Source organism: Haliotis rufescens, unplaced genomic scaffold, assembly GCF_023055435.1.
Source record: "Haliotis rufescens isolate VD_foot unplaced genomic scaffold, xgHalRufe1.0.p SCAF_19, whole genome shotgun sequence".
NCBI classification, from domain to species: domain Eukaryota; kingdom Metazoa; phylum Mollusca; class Gastropoda; order Lepetellida; family Haliotidae; genus Haliotis; species Haliotis rufescens.
This window is the reverse complement of record NW_025963879.1, coordinates 14,840,475-14,863,399: the sequence shown is the minus strand read 5'-3', so window position 1 is coordinate 14,863,399 and position 22,925 is coordinate 14,840,475. Positions and strand designations below refer to the sequence as shown.

The 22,925-nt window shown below is 40.2% G+C and overlaps 2 protein-coding genes across 2 annotated transcripts; one reads left to right on the top strand and one right to left on the bottom strand.

Moving 5' to 3' along the window:
• Positions 1–551: 551 nt before the first annotated feature.
• LOC124148240 (carboxypeptidase B-like) lies at positions 552–10,222 on the bottom strand. The gene is made up of 10 exons (XM_046519228.2): positions 10,073–10,222; positions 9,407–9,491; positions 8,095–8,310; positions 6,592–6,693; positions 5,469–5,573; positions 4,617–4,727; positions 4,143–4,233; positions 2,998–3,203; positions 1,551–1,635; positions 552–761 (listed from the first exon to the last, which is right to left on the bottom strand). The coding sequence occupies exons 1-10, from the start codon at positions 10,138–10,140 to the stop codon at positions 574–576; spliced, it is 1,257 nt and encodes a 418-aa protein (XP_046375184.2). The 5' UTR covers positions 10,141–10,222; the 3' UTR covers positions 552–573.
• Positions 10,223–14,050: 3,828 nt separating this feature from the next.
• LOC124148263 (probable E3 ubiquitin-protein ligase MID2) lies at positions 14,051–22,283 on the top strand. Its single transcript, XM_048398923.1, has 3 exons — positions 14,051–14,087; positions 17,494–17,793; positions 19,106–22,283. Exons 2-3 carry the CDS (start codon positions 17,502–17,504, stop codon positions 20,743–20,745), a joined length of 1,932 nt encoding a protein of 643 aa, XP_048254880.1. The 5' UTR covers positions 14,051–14,087; positions 17,494–17,501; the 3' UTR covers positions 20,746–22,283.
• Positions 22,284–22,925: the final 642 nt, after the last annotated feature.

The window sequence follows — 22,925 nt, the reverse complement described above, 5'->3', positions numbered from 1 at the left end:
TTCAGTCGCGTCCTGTTCAAATATGTATATATTGTTCCGATAAATAAATCCTGGGCATGATTGTTCAAGACAGTCGGAGTACAATTATTATATCATCGTATACGAGCCACTGAGATATATAGTCTTCAACAATAGACAGATATAATGTTAGTAATGTTATCGTGTAATTCATGTATCATTCTGAATCACTGTCTGCTAAATTAATATCCCGACGTGATAGCAAAATTATATATCACAATTATCTAATATATTTCTCAATCTAAAGACCGCCCCGTGGTCAAGTGAAAGAGCGTCTGCCAGGAGAGCGGACGGTCAGTAGTTCGATCCCCTGGTCGCGTCATACCAAAATATGCTTAATATGGTCTTGGGCGGCCGGGATTCAGTATACTGTCTCTAACTAGCTCTGTAAGTGGGCAAACGTCCGGACTAGTACAAATCGCCACTCATATACCTATTGCACCTCACCTAAATGTTGTGTTTGCATAATACACTTCCGACTATGATTTATTGTGTGGTATCCTGCTACAAATCAAAGACAACAAGCGATCGTCTCAACATAACAAGGAACTCAATTTATTTTGACATATTAATGCTACTCATAAACGCCAGCACGCCCGCCAGTGTCTCCTGTCCTGAGGGAACTATTTGGTCTGGCGGAAGCAGAAATCCATATTTTCCTGTGTCACGCAGTTCAACTCCGACAGAGTACTCAATGTTGGCCCCGCCGTATGTCCAGTCAGCACTACTTCCGGTAGCCACATCTGGCAAAAGGGAGAAATCGTGTGATCATTTCAACAAACTATATATTGATAAATATCACGTATTGTAATAACTCGATCTTGAATCTCGTCGCCTCTTATGGCGGCCATGAATGGTAGAGACCTATATTGAGTCCATGAATCCCACCGAAAGTAATTACCTTGTCATGGGACGTATCAATAATACACAGGTCAGATATAATGAATAATGATAATCATATAACTCAAATTCACCTTAACATATTAAGAATCCTTTATAAAATAGTTAAAATAACGCATATACCGTATTCGACGATATAAGCGCCCAGGGCGCGATCAAAATTAGAATGAGTGAGTGAGTATGGTTTTACGCCGCTTTTAGCAATATTCCAGCAATATCACGGCGGGGCTTCACACATTGTACCCATGTCGGGAATCGAACCCGGGTCTTCGGCGTGAAGAGCGAACGCTTTAACCATTAGGCTACCCGACCGCCCCATCAAAATTAGAAAAAGGGGTCTCTTATTAGAAAGATGTTGAAAGATAAAATTTCCTGGTTTACGCTGACAGCCTGAAATGTTTATATACGACTGATATATTTTTCCAGAATATAATTGCCCATAATTAAGGGTGCATATAACACACGAGTGCGTATTATACGCGAATATATAGGTCTTGTGTACATTGATCAATCGGAAGGGGTGCTAATTGGGATTGTTCACAAGCCAATATATCAGCAAATATCGCCGTGGGCGCTTGTTACGTCGAATACGGTATATCCACTCGTACGTTAATAGATGTTAATGTACGTACATATTATGTTGGCAATAGAACCGTATTTGTATTTGGTACCATGGACCGACTCAATGGCACCCACTGCAGCAGCCGACGTCACGTCCTGGAGTGAAAAGATGCCAAAGTCAGATTTACTATGATCTCATATCATTCAATGGTGGTTACTAAGGTTACGGATGACTTATGGTAGAATACATATCTACCATAACAATGACTTAAATCATAGCACCTAAGGAGAAATAAAAAAATCTACAATTATTAATACATTAATATAATAACAACTAAATGGTAATTCCTCTTTGATAAAGTTGCAGTTACTGTTATAAAGTGTTCGCTGTGGTATGAATACTGTTTGCATGTGTGCTGCAAAACTTGAATGTTGAAAAGAAGACGACGAATCTTCCGTGGTCATTCAAGATAATTTAATGTCAGTTAGTTCATCATCATAGGCAAGGCATGGCAGTTTGTCAATACACGCACACGGACAGCACATGGTTACATAAAAAATATGAATCAGTTGCATCCAACTGTCGAACCGGCAACGGAATGGCAGACAAACGAAATTACACCCACTACATGTATACAGCATCAGCAATAGGCGAACAGCCTGGTTATTCTTACTATTATTGAACAGCATTCATTCATTACTTTTTGACAAATGTCATTGCATTTCCTTTAATGGTTCGAAACAGCGAGAATATGAGTGGTATTCCATCAGTTTCTGTATTTGTACTAAAGTATATGCCTTTTGTGCATTCTCATTAATATAGTCAAACAAACTATTTATGGACAGTAATTAGATTAACAGGATTGGGTCTGTATCTGTGATGTGTACTCTTGAGCCTCCATACAATTGTCACATTTCGCAAAACGTCCACTTGTTCGAGTTCTGATATCCGAAAACCCATTTTGAAGCCTAAGTAAAATTCGCATTAGTGTGAGTGAGAGTGTGTGTGAGTGAGGAACGAGTTTAACATATTCTAGATGTCTATACTGTAAGTCAAGAAAACTCAGGAAAATTAAGTTGGCAGAGTGTGAGTTGGGTTTAGCGCCGCTTTTAACAGTATTCCAGTTATATCACGGCGTGTCAGCTGAATGTTGGAGGAAAGCCCGAAGTGATGCAGGTCACAGACGTTTGCTGACAAACCTAGAAACATAATCAGGCCGAACCGGGATTCGAACCCACAATCATAGGTTTCTGGCATGCCCAGGGGACGCAACTCTGCACAGCGAATCGCGGCGCCTTAGACGACTGGGCCACCCTTTCCCCCTACGTTTATAACGAACACGCTTAGAACTGACGGATATATTGTATCATGTAGTGATATGCATCCTACACCAGATAATTGTCATATTAGCCAATCTTATTTGCCTTTTGGATGGGCACGGTGGGATACTTGATGCCGCATTCACCTTATAACCTATATAAAACGTACAAAGCATAGCAATATAGACAGTGGCGCACCTGAGCATCAGCATCTTTAGGCAATGCCTTGGTATATCCCCATGGAGTCATCCATAACTGAGAGTAGCTGTGGAAGTCAATGAAACCAACGACGTTGATGGTTTTGTTCTGTATGTAGTCGGCGACACCGCTGACCACCTTCTCAGAGAACGCTGATGGTCCACAGTAGGACTCGGAGCAGGGGTCCGTGCTCGCACCTGGCAGGGCTGAAAGATGATGAGATAAATGAGTAAGTGGATGAGTTTGGTGTGAAGCCGCTTGGAACAGCATTTCAGTTTTACCACGGCGTGTCAGATTAAAGGGAGGAAAGCTCGAAGTGATGCTTCGATGTGTACAACCTGTTAACACCAAAGAGCACGGGTATGTTGTTAACAAACCCATACATTTAATCAGGCTCCCTGTAGGGTAAGAAACCACGATCATGGGTTTCTGGAACGCTTGAGGGACACGTTTCTGCTTTACGGCGCCTTAGATGACTGGATTATCCGTTATAAAAATATGTGACCACAAAGAGAAAAGGGACCTTATGACTGCTTCGAAACAATTCTGCTGTGACGTTATAAAGAAAGACGTTTGACGTCAACTTACTTCCGTAAAAAATGTACAAAAATAGTTATTTTTCTCTCGTTTGTTCGTAATGTAATAAAAACATTATTTCAAAACATTGCAGCATTCATGTCTACGTTCAATTAATCAGACATTATATCTAAAAACTGCAATTATTACCTAAACAGTAATAAGTCTGAAAATGGGACTTTGCAGAAAATGAGTCCAAAAGTTGATGCCATATATCTCTGAAACTTGTGAATTGTATTTTTGTGTTCCTAAGATACTTTCCTTTTAAAATACAATGATAAGTGGTAATGTGATTTTTCACCAATAATGTCCCCTTTCTTCTGGTGGGTCACTTATACATGTATTGACATAATTACCATAGTAAATTTCCAATTTGTTCCATATCAATAGAATAAAAAGACAATCAATATAAGGCCATTATTGCTGCCTACATTTAACCAAGTAAGAATATCGGTCTTAAATAATCAATACGGAATTCATGTATTCTCTTCTGTACAGTCTTCCCTTGGCTGCTTGTAGTCATCTATCGACACACACGAACCAGCGTCAGTGTATAACACAGAACCTACCGCACCAGTGAAAGTCCCAGTTTCTGTTGGGGTCCACACCCACACATCTCTGACCGTCACGCTTGCTCCTCGTCTTCCTCCACATACGGTCCTAAAAAGTTGTGTTTTTTGTTTCATCAAATAATGCCAGCGTGTTATAGGTAGCCATAGAATAATAAACAAAATCCAAAGAAAATATCTAATTTATAATTTAATGATTTGGTGACGACAACGGATGTTCGTGAAACAGGTGACATGTCCTACAAGGCGAGCCCGTCTTGAATGGTCATTCTGTTGGTGTTTCTTAACAGTGCGTTTAAATCATGTTGTCTCTTCAAATAAATATTGTTAACAAACATGTAAATTTTATCATGTTTAGAACTTAATAGTTGTGTAAGTTTTGACAATGGGTCAAAATTGTTAGGATATTCTTCTCGTTATCACAAATGCTTTAGTAGCAGTATCGCCTCGGTGGAACGTGTATACGTAACTTACTGTTTTCCGGGTGTATTCATAGCCGTCGATGTTGAAAACGGGGACGATGTAAACGTCAAAGGCTTTGAGAGCTGCCGTCACATTCGGGTCTTTCCCATTTTGCTCCAGAAACTGTTGCAAGATTGACACAGACGTGAGCTCTCCATTACTGTACATTTCTTGTCATTGCATTACACCATATTAGATTACATTACATTACATAACATTACATTACATTACCTTACATCAGGTGTAGTGAGGATGTAGATGTATATTGCAATTAGCAGTTGATGACGGTATTAGAATCTACACCGAGTAGATAGAGTATACCTCAACAAGAGTAACTTTTTACCTGGACGAAAGTAACGTTTGACCTGGACGAAAGTAACTTTTTTTACCTGGACGAGAGTAACGTTTACCTGGACGAGAGTAACGTTTGACCTGGACGAAAGTAACGTTTTACCTGGACGAGAGTAACGTTTACCTGGACGAGAGTAACGTTTACCTGGACGAGAGTAACGTTTTACTTGTACGAGTGTAACGTTATACCTTAACAAGAGTAACGTTTACCTGGACGAGAATAACGTTTTACTTGTACGAGTGTAACGTTATACCTTAACAAGAGTAACGGTTTACCTCGACGATGTTAACGTTTTACCGTGTTACTAGTAGATTAATAACACGTAGACGAGTAGCCGGATGCGTTTCAACCTTAATACGGGGCACAACGAATATGTACCTCAATGCTTAAATTACATGCCTAGGTATGGTCAAACAGTAGCTTCCAATGTTACCTGTTTATAAACATCTGACATTCCCAGATATTCTGGTATTACATGTGTGTAAAATACATCAGATTGTGCGTATACGTACCTGTCCTGTCATGTAAATTACTGTGGCAGGTGAGATCCACTCTCTGGCATGGATACCGCCCTCCAGCCATATTCCTGGTTTTCCTGGACGAGGGTCCACTGAAATCTAAACATTTGTTGATCAAACAGTATCAAACAGTATGTCAAACTAAGGACGCAATCGAGCGATACCCAAAGGAATGAAGACTTTATGTGACACGTGACCTAATTTCAGAGCATTGGAATTCCCTTCTTTAGACGACAACTTATTATATTTTTAGAACTCAATTATTGTGCGAAAACACAGTGGCTCCTATAATTGAGTTTCGTAATAATAGATTATATAACCCTAGTTCAGCAGAACATCGCAAATTGTCATTTCACAATAAATCACATTGTAAAGAGTATGCATATGAACCATTCAAACAATTAATCCCCCAAAGGGGCAGTGGGATAGTCTAGTGGTTAAAACATTCTCTCGTCACGCCCAAGGCCCGGGTTCGGTTCCCCATATAGGTCCAATGTGCGGAGCTCAATTCTGGGGTACCTTGCCGTTAAATTGCTGGAATATTGCTGATTGCGACATAAAATCATACCCACTCACTAAAATGTATTGTGTTATCCCGTACTATATTTAGATGTGATGTAGGGGTGTAGGTTAAGAACGCATGTTTAATGGAACGTGTTCTTTCAAAAGTATTTTCTTTTGCCGCTATCCCTATCAAGCAGTATAATGAGAGGTGAGGTGAGGTGATATGGGGTTTAACGTCGCGTCCAAGATTATTGCACTTATATAGCGACGTGCATGCACGTGTATGGGTGTGTGGCTGCTTGTACTAGTCCGGACTGATGCCGATTTATAGTGCTAGCACACTGAGATACCATGCCGCAGTTTAACATGAATACCCCACTCAGACAAAGTATACTGACTCCGAGCCGACCAGTCCTTGTTTTAGCCCCTTAATGCCGAGCGCCAGACAGGGTAACTACAAGTACCATCTTTTAACGTCTTTTGGTATGACGCGGCTGGGGATCGAACCCCGGACCTTCCGCTCTCCGGGCGGACGCTCTACCATTAGACCACGGAGGCGGTCCCAGTATAATGAGAAATACGTCAGCGCTGTGTGTGTCCCGTCAGGTATCACCTTGATTCCATTCAGCTGGCGGCCTTCAAATGACTCAGTGATAGGGAACAGCTGAGCTATTTCAGAATACTGAGAAACGATGTCCTTCATCCAGTCCATAATCTGAAAAAAGATAAGTGACATATAACATATGAAATTCTTCTTACTTCTGCTGTGGTTCTATTCTTTCTCACTTTCATTTTCTCTCATGCGTTCAATTTGTTGTACGGCTTAAGGTTCTTAGTACAATGTCATGTTTATGTAGTTGTATAACAAATCAGCAATAATTCACTCATTTAGTCCACAGCACGTAGATGTGTCTTGTATTAAGACAAGAAAATGTTGATGGACGTAATACTTAATACTCCCTTAATAATAACACAAAATTGTTTTTTAATAAATGAACTCAAATAAATGAAATTACATAAAATACTTTATAGAACAGAACAGAACAGAACTGAACAGAATAGAAGTTTATGCAAGGCAAACACTTGGGCTCATTGAACCCCTCGTTAACATTATTATGCATTATATAATTATTCATATGGATGAAAGTTACGCTCCCGAACTTAGGTTAACAACACTATCGGATCCAGTAGGATGCGAGCGTATATACACCCGCAAACGCACACGCACACGCACACGCACACGCACACAGGCATACGCACACATGAAGATGCCAAACTACATTTACCTTAAGTTCGAAACAGCGAAATCGAAATGAAATGAAAATATCCCTTGTAGAATTCCATTGGGTTCTGGGTTGAGGTGAAATTGGGTTTAACGTAGCGTCCAAGATTATTGCACTTATATAGCGACGTGTGTGTGTGTGTGTGTGTGTGTGTGTGTGTGTGTGTGTGTGTGTGTGTGTGTGTGTGTGTGTGTGTGTGTGTGTGTGTGTGTGTGTGTGTGTGTGTGTGTGTGTGCGCGCGCGCGCGTGTGTGTTTGTGTGTGTTTGTGTTTGTGTGTGTGTGTGTGGCTGTTTGGACTAATCCGGACTGATGCCGATTTATAGCTCACTGAGATACCATGCCGAAGTTTAACATGAATACACCACTCAGACACAGTTGACTCACGCCGAGTCGACCAGTCCTTTTCGCACTTTAATGCCGAGCGCCAGACAGGGTAACAACAAATACCATATTTTAACGTCTTTTGGTATGACGCGGCCGGGGATCGAACCCCGGACCAACCGCTCTACCACTAGGCCACGGAGGCAGTCCATTGGGTTCTGAACAAAGGAGCAAGTTAACCGAGGTAATGGACAGATGAGTAAGTAAGTGAGTTTGGTTTAATTCCGCTACAGTATTCCAGTATCACGGCGTGTCAGCATAATGTGGGAGGAAAGCCCGAAGTGATGCAGGTCTAAGACGTTTACCACTTTAGTAAAACTCACGAGCACGGGTATGGTGCTGACAAACCTAGAAACATAATCGGGGCGAACCGGGATTCGAACCCACAATCATAGGTTTCTGGCATGCCCAAAGAACAGATGATCCTGTTTTCTTTATTTTGACAACATACCTCGTCGAGATCATGATACATGCCGTAGTCAAACCCAGCTCCAACATGCTGTTTGGACATGATGTTGGTTTTCAGTTCGTAGTCAATGTAGGCCTGTACATTCGGAATGAGAACACGTGACGTCAGTCGCAGGTGGCCCAATATGTAACCCATATCCGGTCCAAGCCGGAAGTCGAGGTGTGAATTGGGTCCGGAGCTCTTGTGCCATATGTCAACCTTAATAATTATAAAGAAAGTTGTTGGTATGCAAGAAGACTGATATAATTTTGGTACCTCATACTTAATTATGGCTGAATTTAATATCAAATGCAAAACCCAAATATTGTGATAATTAAATCTGGAGCAGTATGAAAGCGCTTTTATTGAAAGCGCTTATTATTTTTTAAGTAATATTGATTTCATACTTTTTTTATTTTCTTCTTATATTGAGATATAAAACCCGAATATGGTTGGTATAATTGTTGTCTTGAACTCATACCAATTAGTAAAATAATAACAATTTGTCCAGTTATTTCTTTAATGTCACTGACAACAGACATATAAAACACTTTTCGTCGATTCCATTGTACATAAAGGATCACTGAAAATCATTGATAACACCAGGTGTTCTAGGAAAAGGAAATATGTTCGTTTCCCAACGCACCCAGCAATACTGGTGCCCTACGTTGTCGTCCTATATACAGTGATAGCGTGTTGGGACCATTCAATCCATACAAGATAGTGCGTTTACTGTTTTTGTTGAAACTAAAACCATGTTTTATTTGATGAACATTACACTAATAACTAACGTAATGTTTTGAATTACTTTGAAGTTTTCAGACACTTATGTATTTTCTACGCTAAGGAGGCAGTACATACATGTAATAAGTCAAGGTTCTTTACGTCACATCAGATATGTTGCAACTGTAGCAATGGTATATTGCATACAATCGACATTGTACACAACAATTGTGTTTGACACAATGCAATGTAACACAAATAAACAGGTCTTTGAAAGGCATTTAGAAATGATACACATAAGGAAGAGAATATATGCTAATTACGTAGCTGGCTTCCATTTGCCCATTGCTATGTCCATTCTCTCCCCTGTCGGTGCCAATTACCCCCGGCCTCCCGTTTGCCCAGTGTCCATTACCTATTACTTATCTATGATAACTTAAGTACTGGCTTCCATACCATCAGCGCTAAGTACTGTAAAGTGTTGGTTTCCATTGTCTATTGCTAATCACCTATCAGCGCCAATCATCTGTTGGCTTCCCTTGTTAGTTTCTCTTTCTTACAAATAAACAGATCATATTAAATTTCAACTCACCCTTTCCTTGGCCAAGTATTGTTGAAATTCATCGAGTTGATAAAACTCCGCTTCAGAGCTGGGTGTCACACGAATAATTTTGTGCCTGTATTGATAAATAAACAACAGATCATTACAGTCACTAGCGAGTGAGTGAGTAAAGGAGTTTGGTTAAACGTCGCTCTCAAAAGTGTTTCAGTTTTAACATGGCGCCTCAGCTTGATGTGAAAGGAAAGTCCGAAGTGAGGTGAGGCAGGTCTTATAGTAGTGCACCTCTTGAATGAAACCCTTCAGTGCTGACACATCTAGAAACATAATCAGAGTAAACCGACGATCCTTGGTTTCTGGCACGCCTTAATTACCAGTAAAATGCTTTGACGATTCTCCACACCCACCCCGATCACCAACTCCACCCGTGTCATCCCCCACATCCCCACCCCACCCCCCGTCCCGCCCCACCACCCCCACCCACCCACAACCAACAGTTATTGGCATGAGCAACAGCTGTTATCATACCTTCCAGATGAGGGCAGTAATAACGGAAACATATAAAACTTTATTTTGTTTCACGAATATGATATTATCTGCGTACATTGAAAAGTACAACATGAAATGAAATATTTTCCTAGCCATTCATTGAACATGTATTATTCAATGTTAGAATGAGAATAATGTAATATTTCTTACCCGTCATAACGTACTTTTTCAGCATACAAAGTGCCGACACAACACACTAAAAGAATAAGACGCAGCATACCTCCTTGCCTCACTACAGCGTTTCGTAGTTAATGATAAGACAGGGACTGACACGCCTTATCACTTGACGTGCACTGTCAGGTGAAATGTAACAATACACCAATACATGTGACAGGCGTTCAAAGCTCAGGTAAATGATTGTAATAACAATAGCGGGATATAGAATTTCATTTACATGTATATCCTATGGAGAGCATGACCATGCTGAAATCGGCAATTTACATATAATGCACGAATACTGGATAGGGACCGATCATTGCAGTAGGGTGTCGATGTTTAGATTGTTTTGTCACTGCTTGATTTTTTTTCAGTGAAAGGAGCTGAAGAGTTGTTTTTTTCTCTTTTAAACATTTTTTTTAATAAAGAATTTTGGGGTTCAAACCTGAGGACAAATTAACTTTATTCAAGCTTTTTAATGTTGTTGGGTTTTTTGGTGACGAATGTTGCCCCACAAAAGCCAGCGTTCACAATAACTTAAATCAAAAACCTTCAATGTTGAATTTATACTGCCATTTAGACGTACAAAGTTATCTTTAACGTACGGTAGATTAGATCCTTCTCACCTGGCGGCTGGTACCGAAATAAAGACTATACTCACCAAGTTTCATGATTTATAATTTGCATTTATCGATGGTATTGAGTATGTTATGCACACTGATTTCTCAACAATATTTAATTGCATTTAACTATTGATCATTGGTTCGCATACGAGATTCGACCCGAAAATAACCCTTGGGCCTGTGACATCTATATCCGTGTCTGTGAGCTTTACCAAAGTCGTAAACGTCTGAGGGTATTTATGGTGGCTTCTCCTATTTAAGAAAGCAGTCTAGCGCTCATTCCAAGGAGTGTTAAATACCCAAACCGAGGGTGGCATTATTGTATTTAACAACACAGTGGTTGTCTTCCTTTAAGTTCTTGTTTTGAAGGACGTATACAGTTAACATGTCGTAGTGGTAGTTATTACAATGACGGGGTCACAGATGGCCCAGTCGTCTAAGGCGCCGCAATTCAATCTAAAAGCGGCGTTTATCGCTGGCGTTGTGTGCAAAATTAATCCATCATATGACTTTTTAGGTCAGGTGTTACTGTAGGTCTTGCAGCCTTTGAGCATCTCCCAATAACTTCCCTTAAGTATACATAACTGAACTAACATTCAAATAGAATTATTCCCATCTGGTCAGCATATTGGATGAGCATAATACTCATTTTCAAAATAGAGAGATGCAGTACCCACTGACAGGATGGTAACCTAGATATGTATCGGCCGATATACGTCTACACCCCGTCAATGGTCACCGCTACCTTAACGCGTTATCACCATGCATTGTACTTGTCCTCTATTCACCAAGCAAGTTTAAGCAGTAGCGTGTTGGTGGAATGTTATCAACAGTAAGAGAATAACCTACGAGGTACGAGGAGTTGCGGTATAGCTGTCCGAAGTCAGTTAATTATGTAAGTTCTGAGCATTGGAATACCGTACGAACAATACAAAGCTGTATGCAAAAAGAAAAATGTTAAAAAAAATCTGCATGTATAATTAAGACATTTCCTTGCACCAGGAAACACACAAACACTCTCTTATGCAAATTGTGTGAGTGGTGGGTATTACAGGACAGGGCATGCTAACCCTTTTCGTCATCACTGATTTTTTTGTGATCTATTACATTATTTTCATCTTTCGGCAGGTAATGAGAACAGAACAGAACTTTATTTACGCTCAGGCCGGAATCCTCGGCATATGAGGTACAAATTTACCAACAGTAAATACATAAGGTGGTGGGATGGTTTACATGGAAGATTTTACAATTTTCATAATTACATTACAGAATGTACAGTTTTTTAATAACATTCATTTTTTTACAATTAAAAAGTTCTTTAAATTCAAACATATTTGGGGTTACACGTTCGTTCATTGGCAGGGATTTTGTGCCACCCACCTAGTTCAATAGGTAAATGGTGGCATGAGGTTCTAAACAGACGGGATTTTACAGCCAACGAGAAAGGGATAACTAATAAATACTTTTCAAGGACGAGTTCAGTTTTAAATATGCGATATGTGACACCTTTAGAAGAATGTGTAACCCCTGCATTCCATTTTTGAGTTGCTTTATCAGACAATCTTAACGAAATGATAGTTTTAAGGACATTAGGAGGAACGAGTTAAGCTTGTTGGCTTAACCAATAGAAACTCAAATCTCAGCGATGACGTTATAGACATGTACGGAACTGGTCTAAGGGTTGATAATAATTGTGGAAAAATATTGAACGAACTAGGGCGTTTCATGTGTGTGTGTGTGTGTGTGTGTGTGTGTGTGTGTGTGTGTGTGTGTGTGTGTGTGTGTGTGTGTGTGTGTGTGTGTGTGTGTGTGTGTGTGTGTGTGTGTGTGATATGTTTGCATATGCTCGTCCAGTTGTAGGACAGTCTGATATCTGAGATCATGTGTCGGTTTGTATCAGATGAACTGTGTTATCTTAGTGTTACTGACATAAAATGTGATAGCCTGTGACCAAGTGTATGTCATAACCATATCGTACTCTGTTCTATACAGTATCACATCCACGTGGCACGAAGTTATACGTCGTTTACTTCCCTTGTGGTGATATACGTTCACTCCAGGCTTAAACTTCGAAGTTTTTAAGTTTTTTAAATTATTTTCATTTGTTAATTCTTAATACACCTAGAAATATCCGGTTACCCTTATTATTATAATAATTATTATTATTATTATTATTATTATCATGTACATATTTAAGTAAAAAAATGAAGCAAAGAGGGTGTTGGGTGATCCTGGCACAGTCAGGCTGCTTAGGCTCATCATCAGCTCAGGGCCATTGCCCCCTCTACACGCAGCCCAGACAGCGAATGGGACTTCTCCCAGGAAGCGCTGCCTAGTCAAACACACCCAGAACCTTTCCGAGAATGTGAAATCTCCCCAACACTGAAGCCTTCTGCATTACCCAGATTGTCAGAAGGGCTGTATTCCTTGTAGCAAACCAGCGTACTCTCCCAATGTCAGTCAACAGATTGGGAGCTACCAAGACACCGAGAACAATGGGTAGACGGACAACTTGGTACTTGGGATGCAAGCGTGACATCCCGAAAGCGAGGTCCGCATATTTGCCATGTTTTTCCTGAATTTTGTCATTCACATTATGTGCATGTACCTTGTAGGCATCAATAAAAAGAACAAGTAAACGAACTCGGTTTAAAGGATGTTTTGGCAATCGTCAATTTAAATGTTTTATTCAGATTCATGAATACCTGTCAAAAAATAATTCGATTTGTATAATCAATGTTTTTCTTAACTAGGCAAACACAGATTACTCAAGAAAGATTTTGCCAAAAGGGAATAATACTCATATTTAAACTTGTCAATGTTCGGCTCGCGCAGTACTTTTTCAGTATACATGTTGTGAAACTAGTCCGGATCTCGGCAAAGTCCTTTCCAGATAACTATTTTGAACGTTTATATGTAGCTAAAGGCATAAATACACAACTAGGATTTGTAAATCGGTATCGTCCCAAACAACGGGGTTTTGTTGTAAACAAACAGGGTATCATTTTGAAAATATATGGTTTAAATTTCCAATTTTAGGCATCAAAACTTAGCCAATGTTTGTGTCGTCTCCGTCTTTGTCATTTTGATACACATAAAACCGTTGCCTAGACTGGATTCAGAATAACTCTGCATGGCGTCATGAAACTATCGAGATTGCTCCGATCTTATCTAATATTTGAAGTGGTTTGCAGTTGAGTCAGGCACTGCCTGTGACGGACAGAACCAGTGCACAGGTAGGTTAATGATCCTGCGCTTCAGACCGCTTTCGGAATAACTCTGTATGACGTCATAAAGCTCTCGAGATTGCCCCTATCTTATCTAATATTTGAAATGATTTGCAGTTCAGTCAGACACTGCCTGTGACGGACAGAACAAGTGCACAGGTAGGTTTATGGCGATTCTAACACTAAAAAACTAAAAAACGTATCTGACATAGTAGTCATCTATAAATTAAAGTGGGGTAACAGGTATGAATGCGAACATGTGATGCTTGGAATACCAGAGAAGAGAGAAACATCATGTCTGTAACGTGTACTTTCGTTATACAGAGTAGGTAGTTTACCCTCCCTTAGTGCTAGCATCACCATGAACATCCATGTATGTTACCGGTTCACTAGAAATACCTATTATCAATGATGAATTTATATGTATTTTAATTTTATATTATACATAACTCACTTCATTTTTTAAACAAGATCTCAGCGAGTATGACACCCCGATCCCGTTAGTCTCCTCTTACGACAAGCATAGGTCGCTGAAGACCTCAGGGTAGAAGCCCATGTGACCGGCGACCTGTTGGTGTACGTGCGACACTATGATGGCCTTTTATAATCATTTGTATTAAACCCCCAACGAACCCATACCAACGATAATTACCTGAATGTATTACCTCATTTTGTGTAATCAGTTTATGTGAATACAGCCTAGCACTGAGTGTTGCCAAACCAGGAAGTTAAATAGTGTTAGCCTACTGCATGAGATGAAGCTTCACTGGAGACGTGTATAATTTCTCTAGTCACTCGTCGCCTTTTGAAAAATGACTGCTTTGAAACATTTAACCAATCTATTTCGTTGACAATATTTTCATACGCGAAAGAGAAATAATGTTAATAGGAGAACATATATAACGTATTTGATAGAACAAAACAAGAGACAGATTCCTCATGTGATGGAATGATATTTATTGCAATAAAAATCGAACAAATTACAACGTACACCTGTTCTTAGGATTTAGGAATACTGTGTCTTTTGTTCTAGAGAACAGCCAGTTTCAAAACGTTGATTAACTGTTTCAGTTTGTGTTGTCAATGGTGTCAAGATCTCTTCTGGCCTCAGACCACAATATTTTCTTCCTCTTTGCTATCTACAGCCCACCATAATTTATATCGGCCGTAGGCTGTTCTCCTGTTGCATTCCCATTTGTCCGCAAAGTATCGGCCTGGATCCACCAGCTGGATTTCGTAGTAACCACTGTATACAATGCTCACCGGATGTTTCGAGACGAAACACACACAGAGCGGCCTTCACCTTAGGGTCAAACCATGGGAAGATGTAATCAGGATGAACAGCCCATTAAAACAGGGTAGTTTTCCTATGTTGCTTCCGGTTCATGGTAAAACGGGGGATAACTGTGGTCTGAGGCCGTATGACAATGTCACTTGGGCGGGAGAGGTTTCTGACCTTGTGCCACTACCAGTAGCCTTGAACTATGACCAGTGGTAATACATGAATTCGTCCCTCGCGAGAATGCTAATTGTATAGAAAACGGATTCAACTAAACCCATAGGTTCGGCTTTTGCCATTCTGCCCCTACTCCACACCGAGTAGGTTTGAATAACAGTCCTCTGGGCAGCTGCATGGCCTAGTATTGACTGAGAGATTTCCCTCCACAAGACATTTCAGGTGAAACACGTGCGCTTATAACTGTTTAACCAACATAGAAATATAACAGTTCCCTCAATGGGTTCTGTCTCTTTGCACATTATTTCTGTCTGCTTCTGTTCACCTAACCCCATCAATAATGTACTGATTAATCAACTTAATCCAAACATCAAATCTCATTAAGAACTGTATACCTAAGCGAAAGGTGTCAAAGCGAAAGTGTTTTTATAACGAAGCCATATCAGTGATATGGTGCCCTAAATTTGCTGTACACACAGGCCTATGATCCTGCGCTTCAGACCGCTTTCAGCAGCAGTTAAATACAAACTATATTTCCAATCAACATGACACTCAACACTCAACAATGCTCACCCGCAGTGTGAAGTCGATATGGATTTGGACACCAAAGGCAATAATTCAACGGAGCAGATAGCCTATGGCCTGTTATTTGATGTACTTTATATGTACACTGGAATTCAAAAGATTGATTACAAGCATCAGTTCTCTGCAATATTTCTAAAATTAAATTATACCTTTGTCTAATGTCCACAATGTCCCCGCGCATGCATCGCTACTAGGCACTGCCCGGGTAATACTAAAAGTGTTATAATACCAAATGCTGATCCTACTCCAGATCACAAGATATAATATTCGATACGTTTCCTGTATAACATAATAACTGTAACAAAGGCTCGGACAAAGAAAAGGCAGGAACATCCTGGAAGCGTCTTCCACGTAGGGCAGATTTCATTTACCGGAACAGGAAATAGTCACTGGGGGCTAAATCTGGGCTGTAGTGTGGGTGATTTAACTGTACAGTCCAGACTTTGCCCCCAGGGACTATTTCCTGTTCAGGTAAATGAAATCTGCCCTACGTGGAAAACGCTTCGAAGATGAAGAGGACATAAAGGCTGCCACAGAGGCGTGGTTAGAGGGCCAATCTGCGGATTTCTATAAAAGTGGTATTAAAAGCTTGAAGGACAAATGGAATAAGTGCATTGAGGTGAATGGAGATTATATTGAAAAATAAAAGTGCAAAAGTTATTCTGCGACTTGGTCTTATATTGAAGTTGCGGAAGTTGTGGAAGTTGTATTAGCTGGAGCTAACTTGGAGTAGAGGCACCTGCAAGAGAGTTGGATCTTGGAAGTGGTCAATGTAAAACCTCGTAATATTTTTAAAATACCAATACATCATACATGGATATAGCCGTTGATATAAGCTGTTCCTAAACGCAATTAAACTGGAATATTAGCAAATGTAAGGGAAGGGACAAACACTTCTGAGACGAACAACATGGGATTGGAAACCGATTTTTCGTTATTTCAAAGGAGGTAATATTAGTAGTGCTTTGTCGCGACATTACGTCCCTTTGCTTAACTGTAACACGATTGTACTTGCAAATCCCATATTCGCCCTGGAAACGCACGTGGCTCATATGATACTCAGCTGATTATTTCAACAAGGCTGGAGTCTCTGTAACTATGAACCAACAGAGTTGATTTCCGTAATGGAGGACTTCTGTGTGGCGTCAGGCAACAAACAAATGCTCACCTTTTCATGCAAATTGTGTGAGTGGCGAGTGCTACCAGTAAGGCATGCTTACCCTTGGCAACACTGATTTTCAGTGACTCAGTCATATAACGGCAACCGCTATTTTGCCTTTTATGCCCCATGGAATCTGTATCGGCAGATAATCGAGACTGTTTATTCTCTGGCATTTAGGATCTATCGCAGAGTATGTGAAGTTTTATCTATTTCATTTAATAATTCAATATCATTTGTTGAATTGCACAGCTGTCACTTTATTGGGTAAAATCTTACTTACCTCACTTTGAGATAACAAATACAGGAGTGTGTGCGTTCGTGTATGTTTTTGAAATGATGTTTTGAACGTATCTCCTTTTCAGTGTTTCAGATGGCTACTTCCCAGACGCTGAGAAAGCATTTTCTCTCCTGTGTCATATGTACCGAGGTGTTTGACAATCCTTGTACACTTGACTGCAATCACACCTTCTGTCGGAAATGTGTCGTCAACTATACCAAAACCAGACCAGAAGTCATCAGTGCCAAGTCTCTCCTGTGTCCATTCTGCAGCAAGATGACGAAAGTGACTGACCCTGAGAGACCAGTGGAGGAGTGGGCGGATGACGTCAAGCCTAGCTTTGTCATCCAGGGACTCTTGGACTCGTTTGGTCCAGGATCTAAAGGTATACAAAGTGGTGATAGGAGGTGGAGTGTGATAACATGATGATAGAAGGTGAAGTGTCACAAAATGATGATAGAAGATAAAGCATGACAATATGGTGATAGGAGATGAAGCGTGATAAAGTGATGATGGATTGTGAAGTGTGACAAGGTGATGATTGAAGATAAAACGTGACAAGGTGATGAGAAGAAGTGGAGTGTGATAAAGTGATGATGGGATGTGAAATGTGACAAAGTGATGATGGATGATGAAGTGTGATAAAGTCATGATAGAAGATGGAGCGTGATAGAGTGATAGAAAGGAGGTGGATTGTGATAAAATGATGATGGGAGATAAAGCGTGACAAAGTGATGATGTAGATGAAGTGTGATAAAGTGATGAAGTGTGATAAAGTGATGATAGGTGATGAAGTGTGATAAAGTGATGATGGGAGATAAAGCGGGTCGACGGGTCTAAATCCTTCGCCGATGCATGTTTCTTCACATGTTACTTTTTTTATACATAATACATGAAGTAGTAATCAGTCATATAATTACATTGAGGTAAAACATAATGAGTTTTCATACTTCTGGGCGTTTAAGAGTATTTCCTCTCTCGCAAATAACCAACAGCGTTTATTGTCAATAGTATGCAAATTGTTATTGTTACCTGGTATCATCCCTATCTGATACTGATTCATAAATACAGGCTTATGATTCAGTCGGATTCGGAAATTGTACTATGGAAAGGTTTTGCCGCTTTTATGTCTGTGACAAGAAAGAACGTTACCTTGAACTACAGCAATGAAAATAGACAGAAGGTGGCATCATGTCATTCAAAGACAGCCCATCAGAATGTTTCTGACAAAATTACGAACATCAGTCTGCCTGTCGAATGCCGAATAGTTTATATATTTAGCAAAACTAAAAGTATCAAACCTACACAATTAGGCTTTCTGATGTGAAATGTCCCTTATCAATGCGTTGCAGTTTATACTTGGTTTTACAATATAGTATTCTCAGTTGATGCTAATGATAATGAATCCACTTTATCAAATGGCTTTTTTGTCTCGAGTGTTCGTGATGTGAAAAAAGAGCGCGCATTTGGACCCAGGAGCTTCTCCTGTTTGAGTCAATGCTGCATATACTGTTTTTTCGTTCTTTCTAATTATAAATACGCATATAAAGGAGTTTGTTGTTCAATCCTTGATGATATCAACGGTTTCCTATTTCACATGTGTTTACAGTTTATGTAAACGCCAGTTCATTCAGCCAGGAGCACTCAAGTAAAGCTTTTTCAAACAAAAGTTATAATACGAGATATATGGTTTTCAGATAGAGTGTCCTGCAGTTACTGTAAAGACGACGGGGAGACAACTCCAGCTGATGTTTGGTGCTCAGTCTGTGATGACGCCTTCTGCCAGAAATGTGCAAGAGTGCACAACCGTATCCCAGCAACACGTCATCACGACGTCACTGATCTTTTTAGAGAGGTGAAGGTTGAGAGAAAGGGAAAGGTCATGTGTAAAGAACACAAGAACGAACATACAAAGTTTCTATGTAAAGATTGCAAGAAAGCAGTTTGCCACACATGCTGCACTATCTACCACAGGAAGTGTGACCAGGTCGTCACCATAGAGTCGGAGATACAGACGATGAAAAGTGTCATAGCGAAGGCCAGGGGAGAGTTATCACTGAAACAAGATGAAGCGAAAACACATGTTGAAAAACAGCAATCAAAAGTAAATGAAGAAACAGCTCGACATAAACAATTGGAATCCGACGTTCAGTCAGCAGGCAAAACATTAATCGCCAAGATTAAACTCCAGGAAAGGAAACTCCTGGCTGAGCTGAAAGAGATGTCAGACAAACACATTGGGCAACTAAAAGCAGATATAAAGTTAGGTGAGATGTCAGTACAGATGTACCAACAACAGACTGAGCTGATGGACCGGGCTCTCCAATCTGAGTATGACATGGATGTATATGAGATGTATCAGGGGTGTGAAGCAGGTGATGTGGAGGCTGTCGGAGACGCAGACCTGAAGGAGAAGATAAGGATAGAAATGATCTCATTTAGACAGAACAGCAGCGTACTAAGTCGAGCAATAGACAATCTACAGTTGGGGGAGATTGACGTTTTATATGAGGATGTGCTGGACTTGGAGGCTACGCCTGCGTTACGTGACACCATCAGCACCAGAGTAGCGGGTGACGTGAAAACAAAAGACTCTTATGATGTGAAAGTGATGGTTGTGAATGGAACAGATACAGTTGTAATAACAGACAGGGAGAATAAATGTGTGAAGTCCTTCTACACCAGGAACAATCAACCTTGTCACAGTAGACTTAAACTAAACAATCATCCGTGGGGTCTGACAAGGTTGACACACAATCAGGTGGCTGTCGCAATGCCACATATAAACCGTATTATAATAGTAGGAGTCAACCCGGACCTGGAACTGCTGTCAACCATCACAACCAGCAAAACGTACGTGGGTATCACATCTCTGACATCATCGACACTAGCAGCAAGTTCCCAGTCTCCTCCCTGTGTTGACATCCTGGATATGACAGGAAACGCCCTGAGGTCAATCGGTCCACTTCATAATGGTAAAAACATACTACAGCATCCCAACTACCTTTGTACCACGAGGACAGGAAACATCCTAGTGTCTGACTGTGCAACCAAGTGTGTCGTGTGTCTGACCCCCGAGGGAGATGTGGTGTTCACCTACAGACCTACAGGAGACACAGCACTGAAGTCTCCACGTGGTATCACAAGTACCAGCACAGGTGACATCCTGGTTTCAGATCACCATCTACACAGAGTCATCCATCTGACAGAGTCAGGACAGTTTGTTGGAAACATACTGACTGATTTAAAGCATCCACAGGGGATTTGTAAAGATGGGCGTGGTAAAGTATATGTATTATCCAGGGGTATTAAGGTCTTCACCTTTGTGACCAAATAACTGTGTAGAAAACGGTAGAAGTACAGTATATTCCTCGTTGAAGAGGTCACAGCTGTATACAAATGTTTAGGAAATGAATAATCATTTCCGAAGAAAGACTGAGGGTGCTATCCGATATGTCACTCCGTCATGTGTTCTCAGAAAGAACTGTCAAGCTGTGAAGAGCAGGGGTCCCAACAAGAAGTGGCGTATGGAATTTGTTCCTTTGAAGATGTTGACGCCTTATTGGAATCTTAATGTACCAGTATTTAAGAAAATTCCTAATGGGTGTATGAGGAGACTTTTCTGTTTTCAACATTTGATGAGTAAGTGAGTTGTGTTCTTTTCTTTTGGAACATGTTTTCGGTTATATTACGGCTAGGGACGCAGGATCTATAGCTAGATGTTTACCATTTTGTTAAACCCTTGAGAATAGGTATAGTGCTGATAGACCAAGGGTCATTATGTAGACGAAACACGGATTTAAAACCAGGAACATCAGATCTCTGCACTACTATGCAACTCTTATTATAACACCTAAGCCCACTGACCCAACAATGATCAGTGGCCAAGATAGTTTTCTAGGTGATACTTTAAGTTGCAAAAATGTTCGCAATGTATATCAGATAAAATTGTCGACTTAAATAATCATTTTCCCTTGAATTTTATAGATATGTAAGTTAAATGTTTCATACGTATATTTCTCGTGTAGTTTCCATGCACCATGACCCAGACATGTCGTGTATATCACAGAGGTGATATACTGTTACACGAACACACCCTTCGGACAACTGAAAAATCCAAATGTTTGCATGTAAAATATGGGCACACGAACGACTAGACAAAGCTCATTCATTATTGCCAGGTTTCCCCTAACCAAGGATAAGGGCTTGATATTCAAACAAGCTCGGGAATCACTGGAGCGGGGATCTAGGACACGAGTGAAGGAGGATTTTCCACAGTCAGTGCGCGAGGATCGACGAGCCCTCTCACCCTGGTTCGCCCAAGCTCAAGAAGCTGGAAAACAACCTAAAATGCGACTCAACAAGTTGATAGTCCAAGGTGAGGTGTTCATCTATGACAGAAACACGAAATCAATAAAGAACATTACCCATGATCAACAATATGACACAAGATTGCCAAGAAACAATCGCACATGGGTGGATTTGTTTGGACCCGGAAGAAGGGAAACGTATACTGAAAGGGAGGCAACTCTCGTGCAGGTCCAATTATTCAACTATTGACAACATTTTTAGTCTGCAGGCAATGACTACAAAATATGCAGGGAGAAGAAAGGGGAGATTTTACTGCCTCTTTGTTGACTTTTCAAAGGTATTTGACACTATAAGACATGATAATCTACTGAAAAGCCTACATGATGTTGGGATCAAGGGTAAACTGTTCAACATAATTTCATCAATGTATTCAAGTCTGTGTGCTTGTGTAAGGGCTTCAACTGGACTAACTGATAATTTTGAATTTAATATTGGCACCCGGCAGGGCTGTATTTTGAGTCCACAACATATATAATATTCATAAATCAGCTTTTTATTCAACTTGAAGACTGCGGAGAAGGTTTTATATCACATGATTTTAAAAATGTTTCTGCCATAATGTTTGCAGATGATGTTTCATCTGTATCATATTCAGCAGTTCAACTACAAAAGAAAATTGATGCTCTACACTTATTCCGTTTACAAACTGGTATGAAAGTCAATCTGAAGAAGATAAAAGTAATGGTATTTAGAAATGGTGGTCCCCTAAGAAGTTATGAAAAGTGGTCATATAATGGTGAAAGCATTGATGTTTTTTACAGATATTTAGGAATTTTGTTCACCCAAAAATTGTCTTGACCCAGGCTCAAACATGTTTAGCTGCCCAGAGTTCCAAATCTGTGTTTGCCATAAATAGATATCAGAAGAAACTTGGTGATATTCCATGCAAAGATTTATTCAAAATTATTTATAGTATTGTAACTCCTATCCTGTGCTATGGCTCTGAAATCTGGGGTGTTAATTACAGCAAAATCATTGAGGATATTCAAGTTAAGGTGTGCAAATCTGTTCTTAAAGTGTCAAAAAATACATGTAATGTGATGGTGCTTGGTGAGTGTGGTAGAGCTCCTTTACAGCTTACATATATGACAATAGCTGTGAAGTACTGGTGCAGGCTGATACAACTGAGCCCTGAGAGACTACCAT

Coding starts and splice junctions, on each gene's coding strand:
- LOC124148240 (XM_046519228.2), bottom strand. CDS start 10,140: ATGCTGCGTCTTATTCTTTTAGTGTGTTGTGTCGGCACTTTGTATGCT. Junction 8,311..9,406: donor AATACTTGGCCAAGGAAAGG/GTGAGTTGAAAT, acceptor ATAATTATTAAG/GTTGACATATGGCACAAGAG. Junction 762..1,550: donor TTCTATTGCCAACATAATAT/GTACGTACATTA, acceptor CCCTTTTGCCAG/ATGTGGCTACCGGAAGTAGT.
- LOC124148263 (XM_048398923.1), top strand. CDS start 17,502: ATGGCTACTTCCCAGACGCTGAGAAAGCATTTTCTCTCCTGTGTCATA. Junction 17,794..19,105: donor GTTTGGTCCAGGATCTAAAG/GTATACAAAGTG, acceptor TATGGTTTTCAG/ATAGAGTGTCCTGCAGTTAC.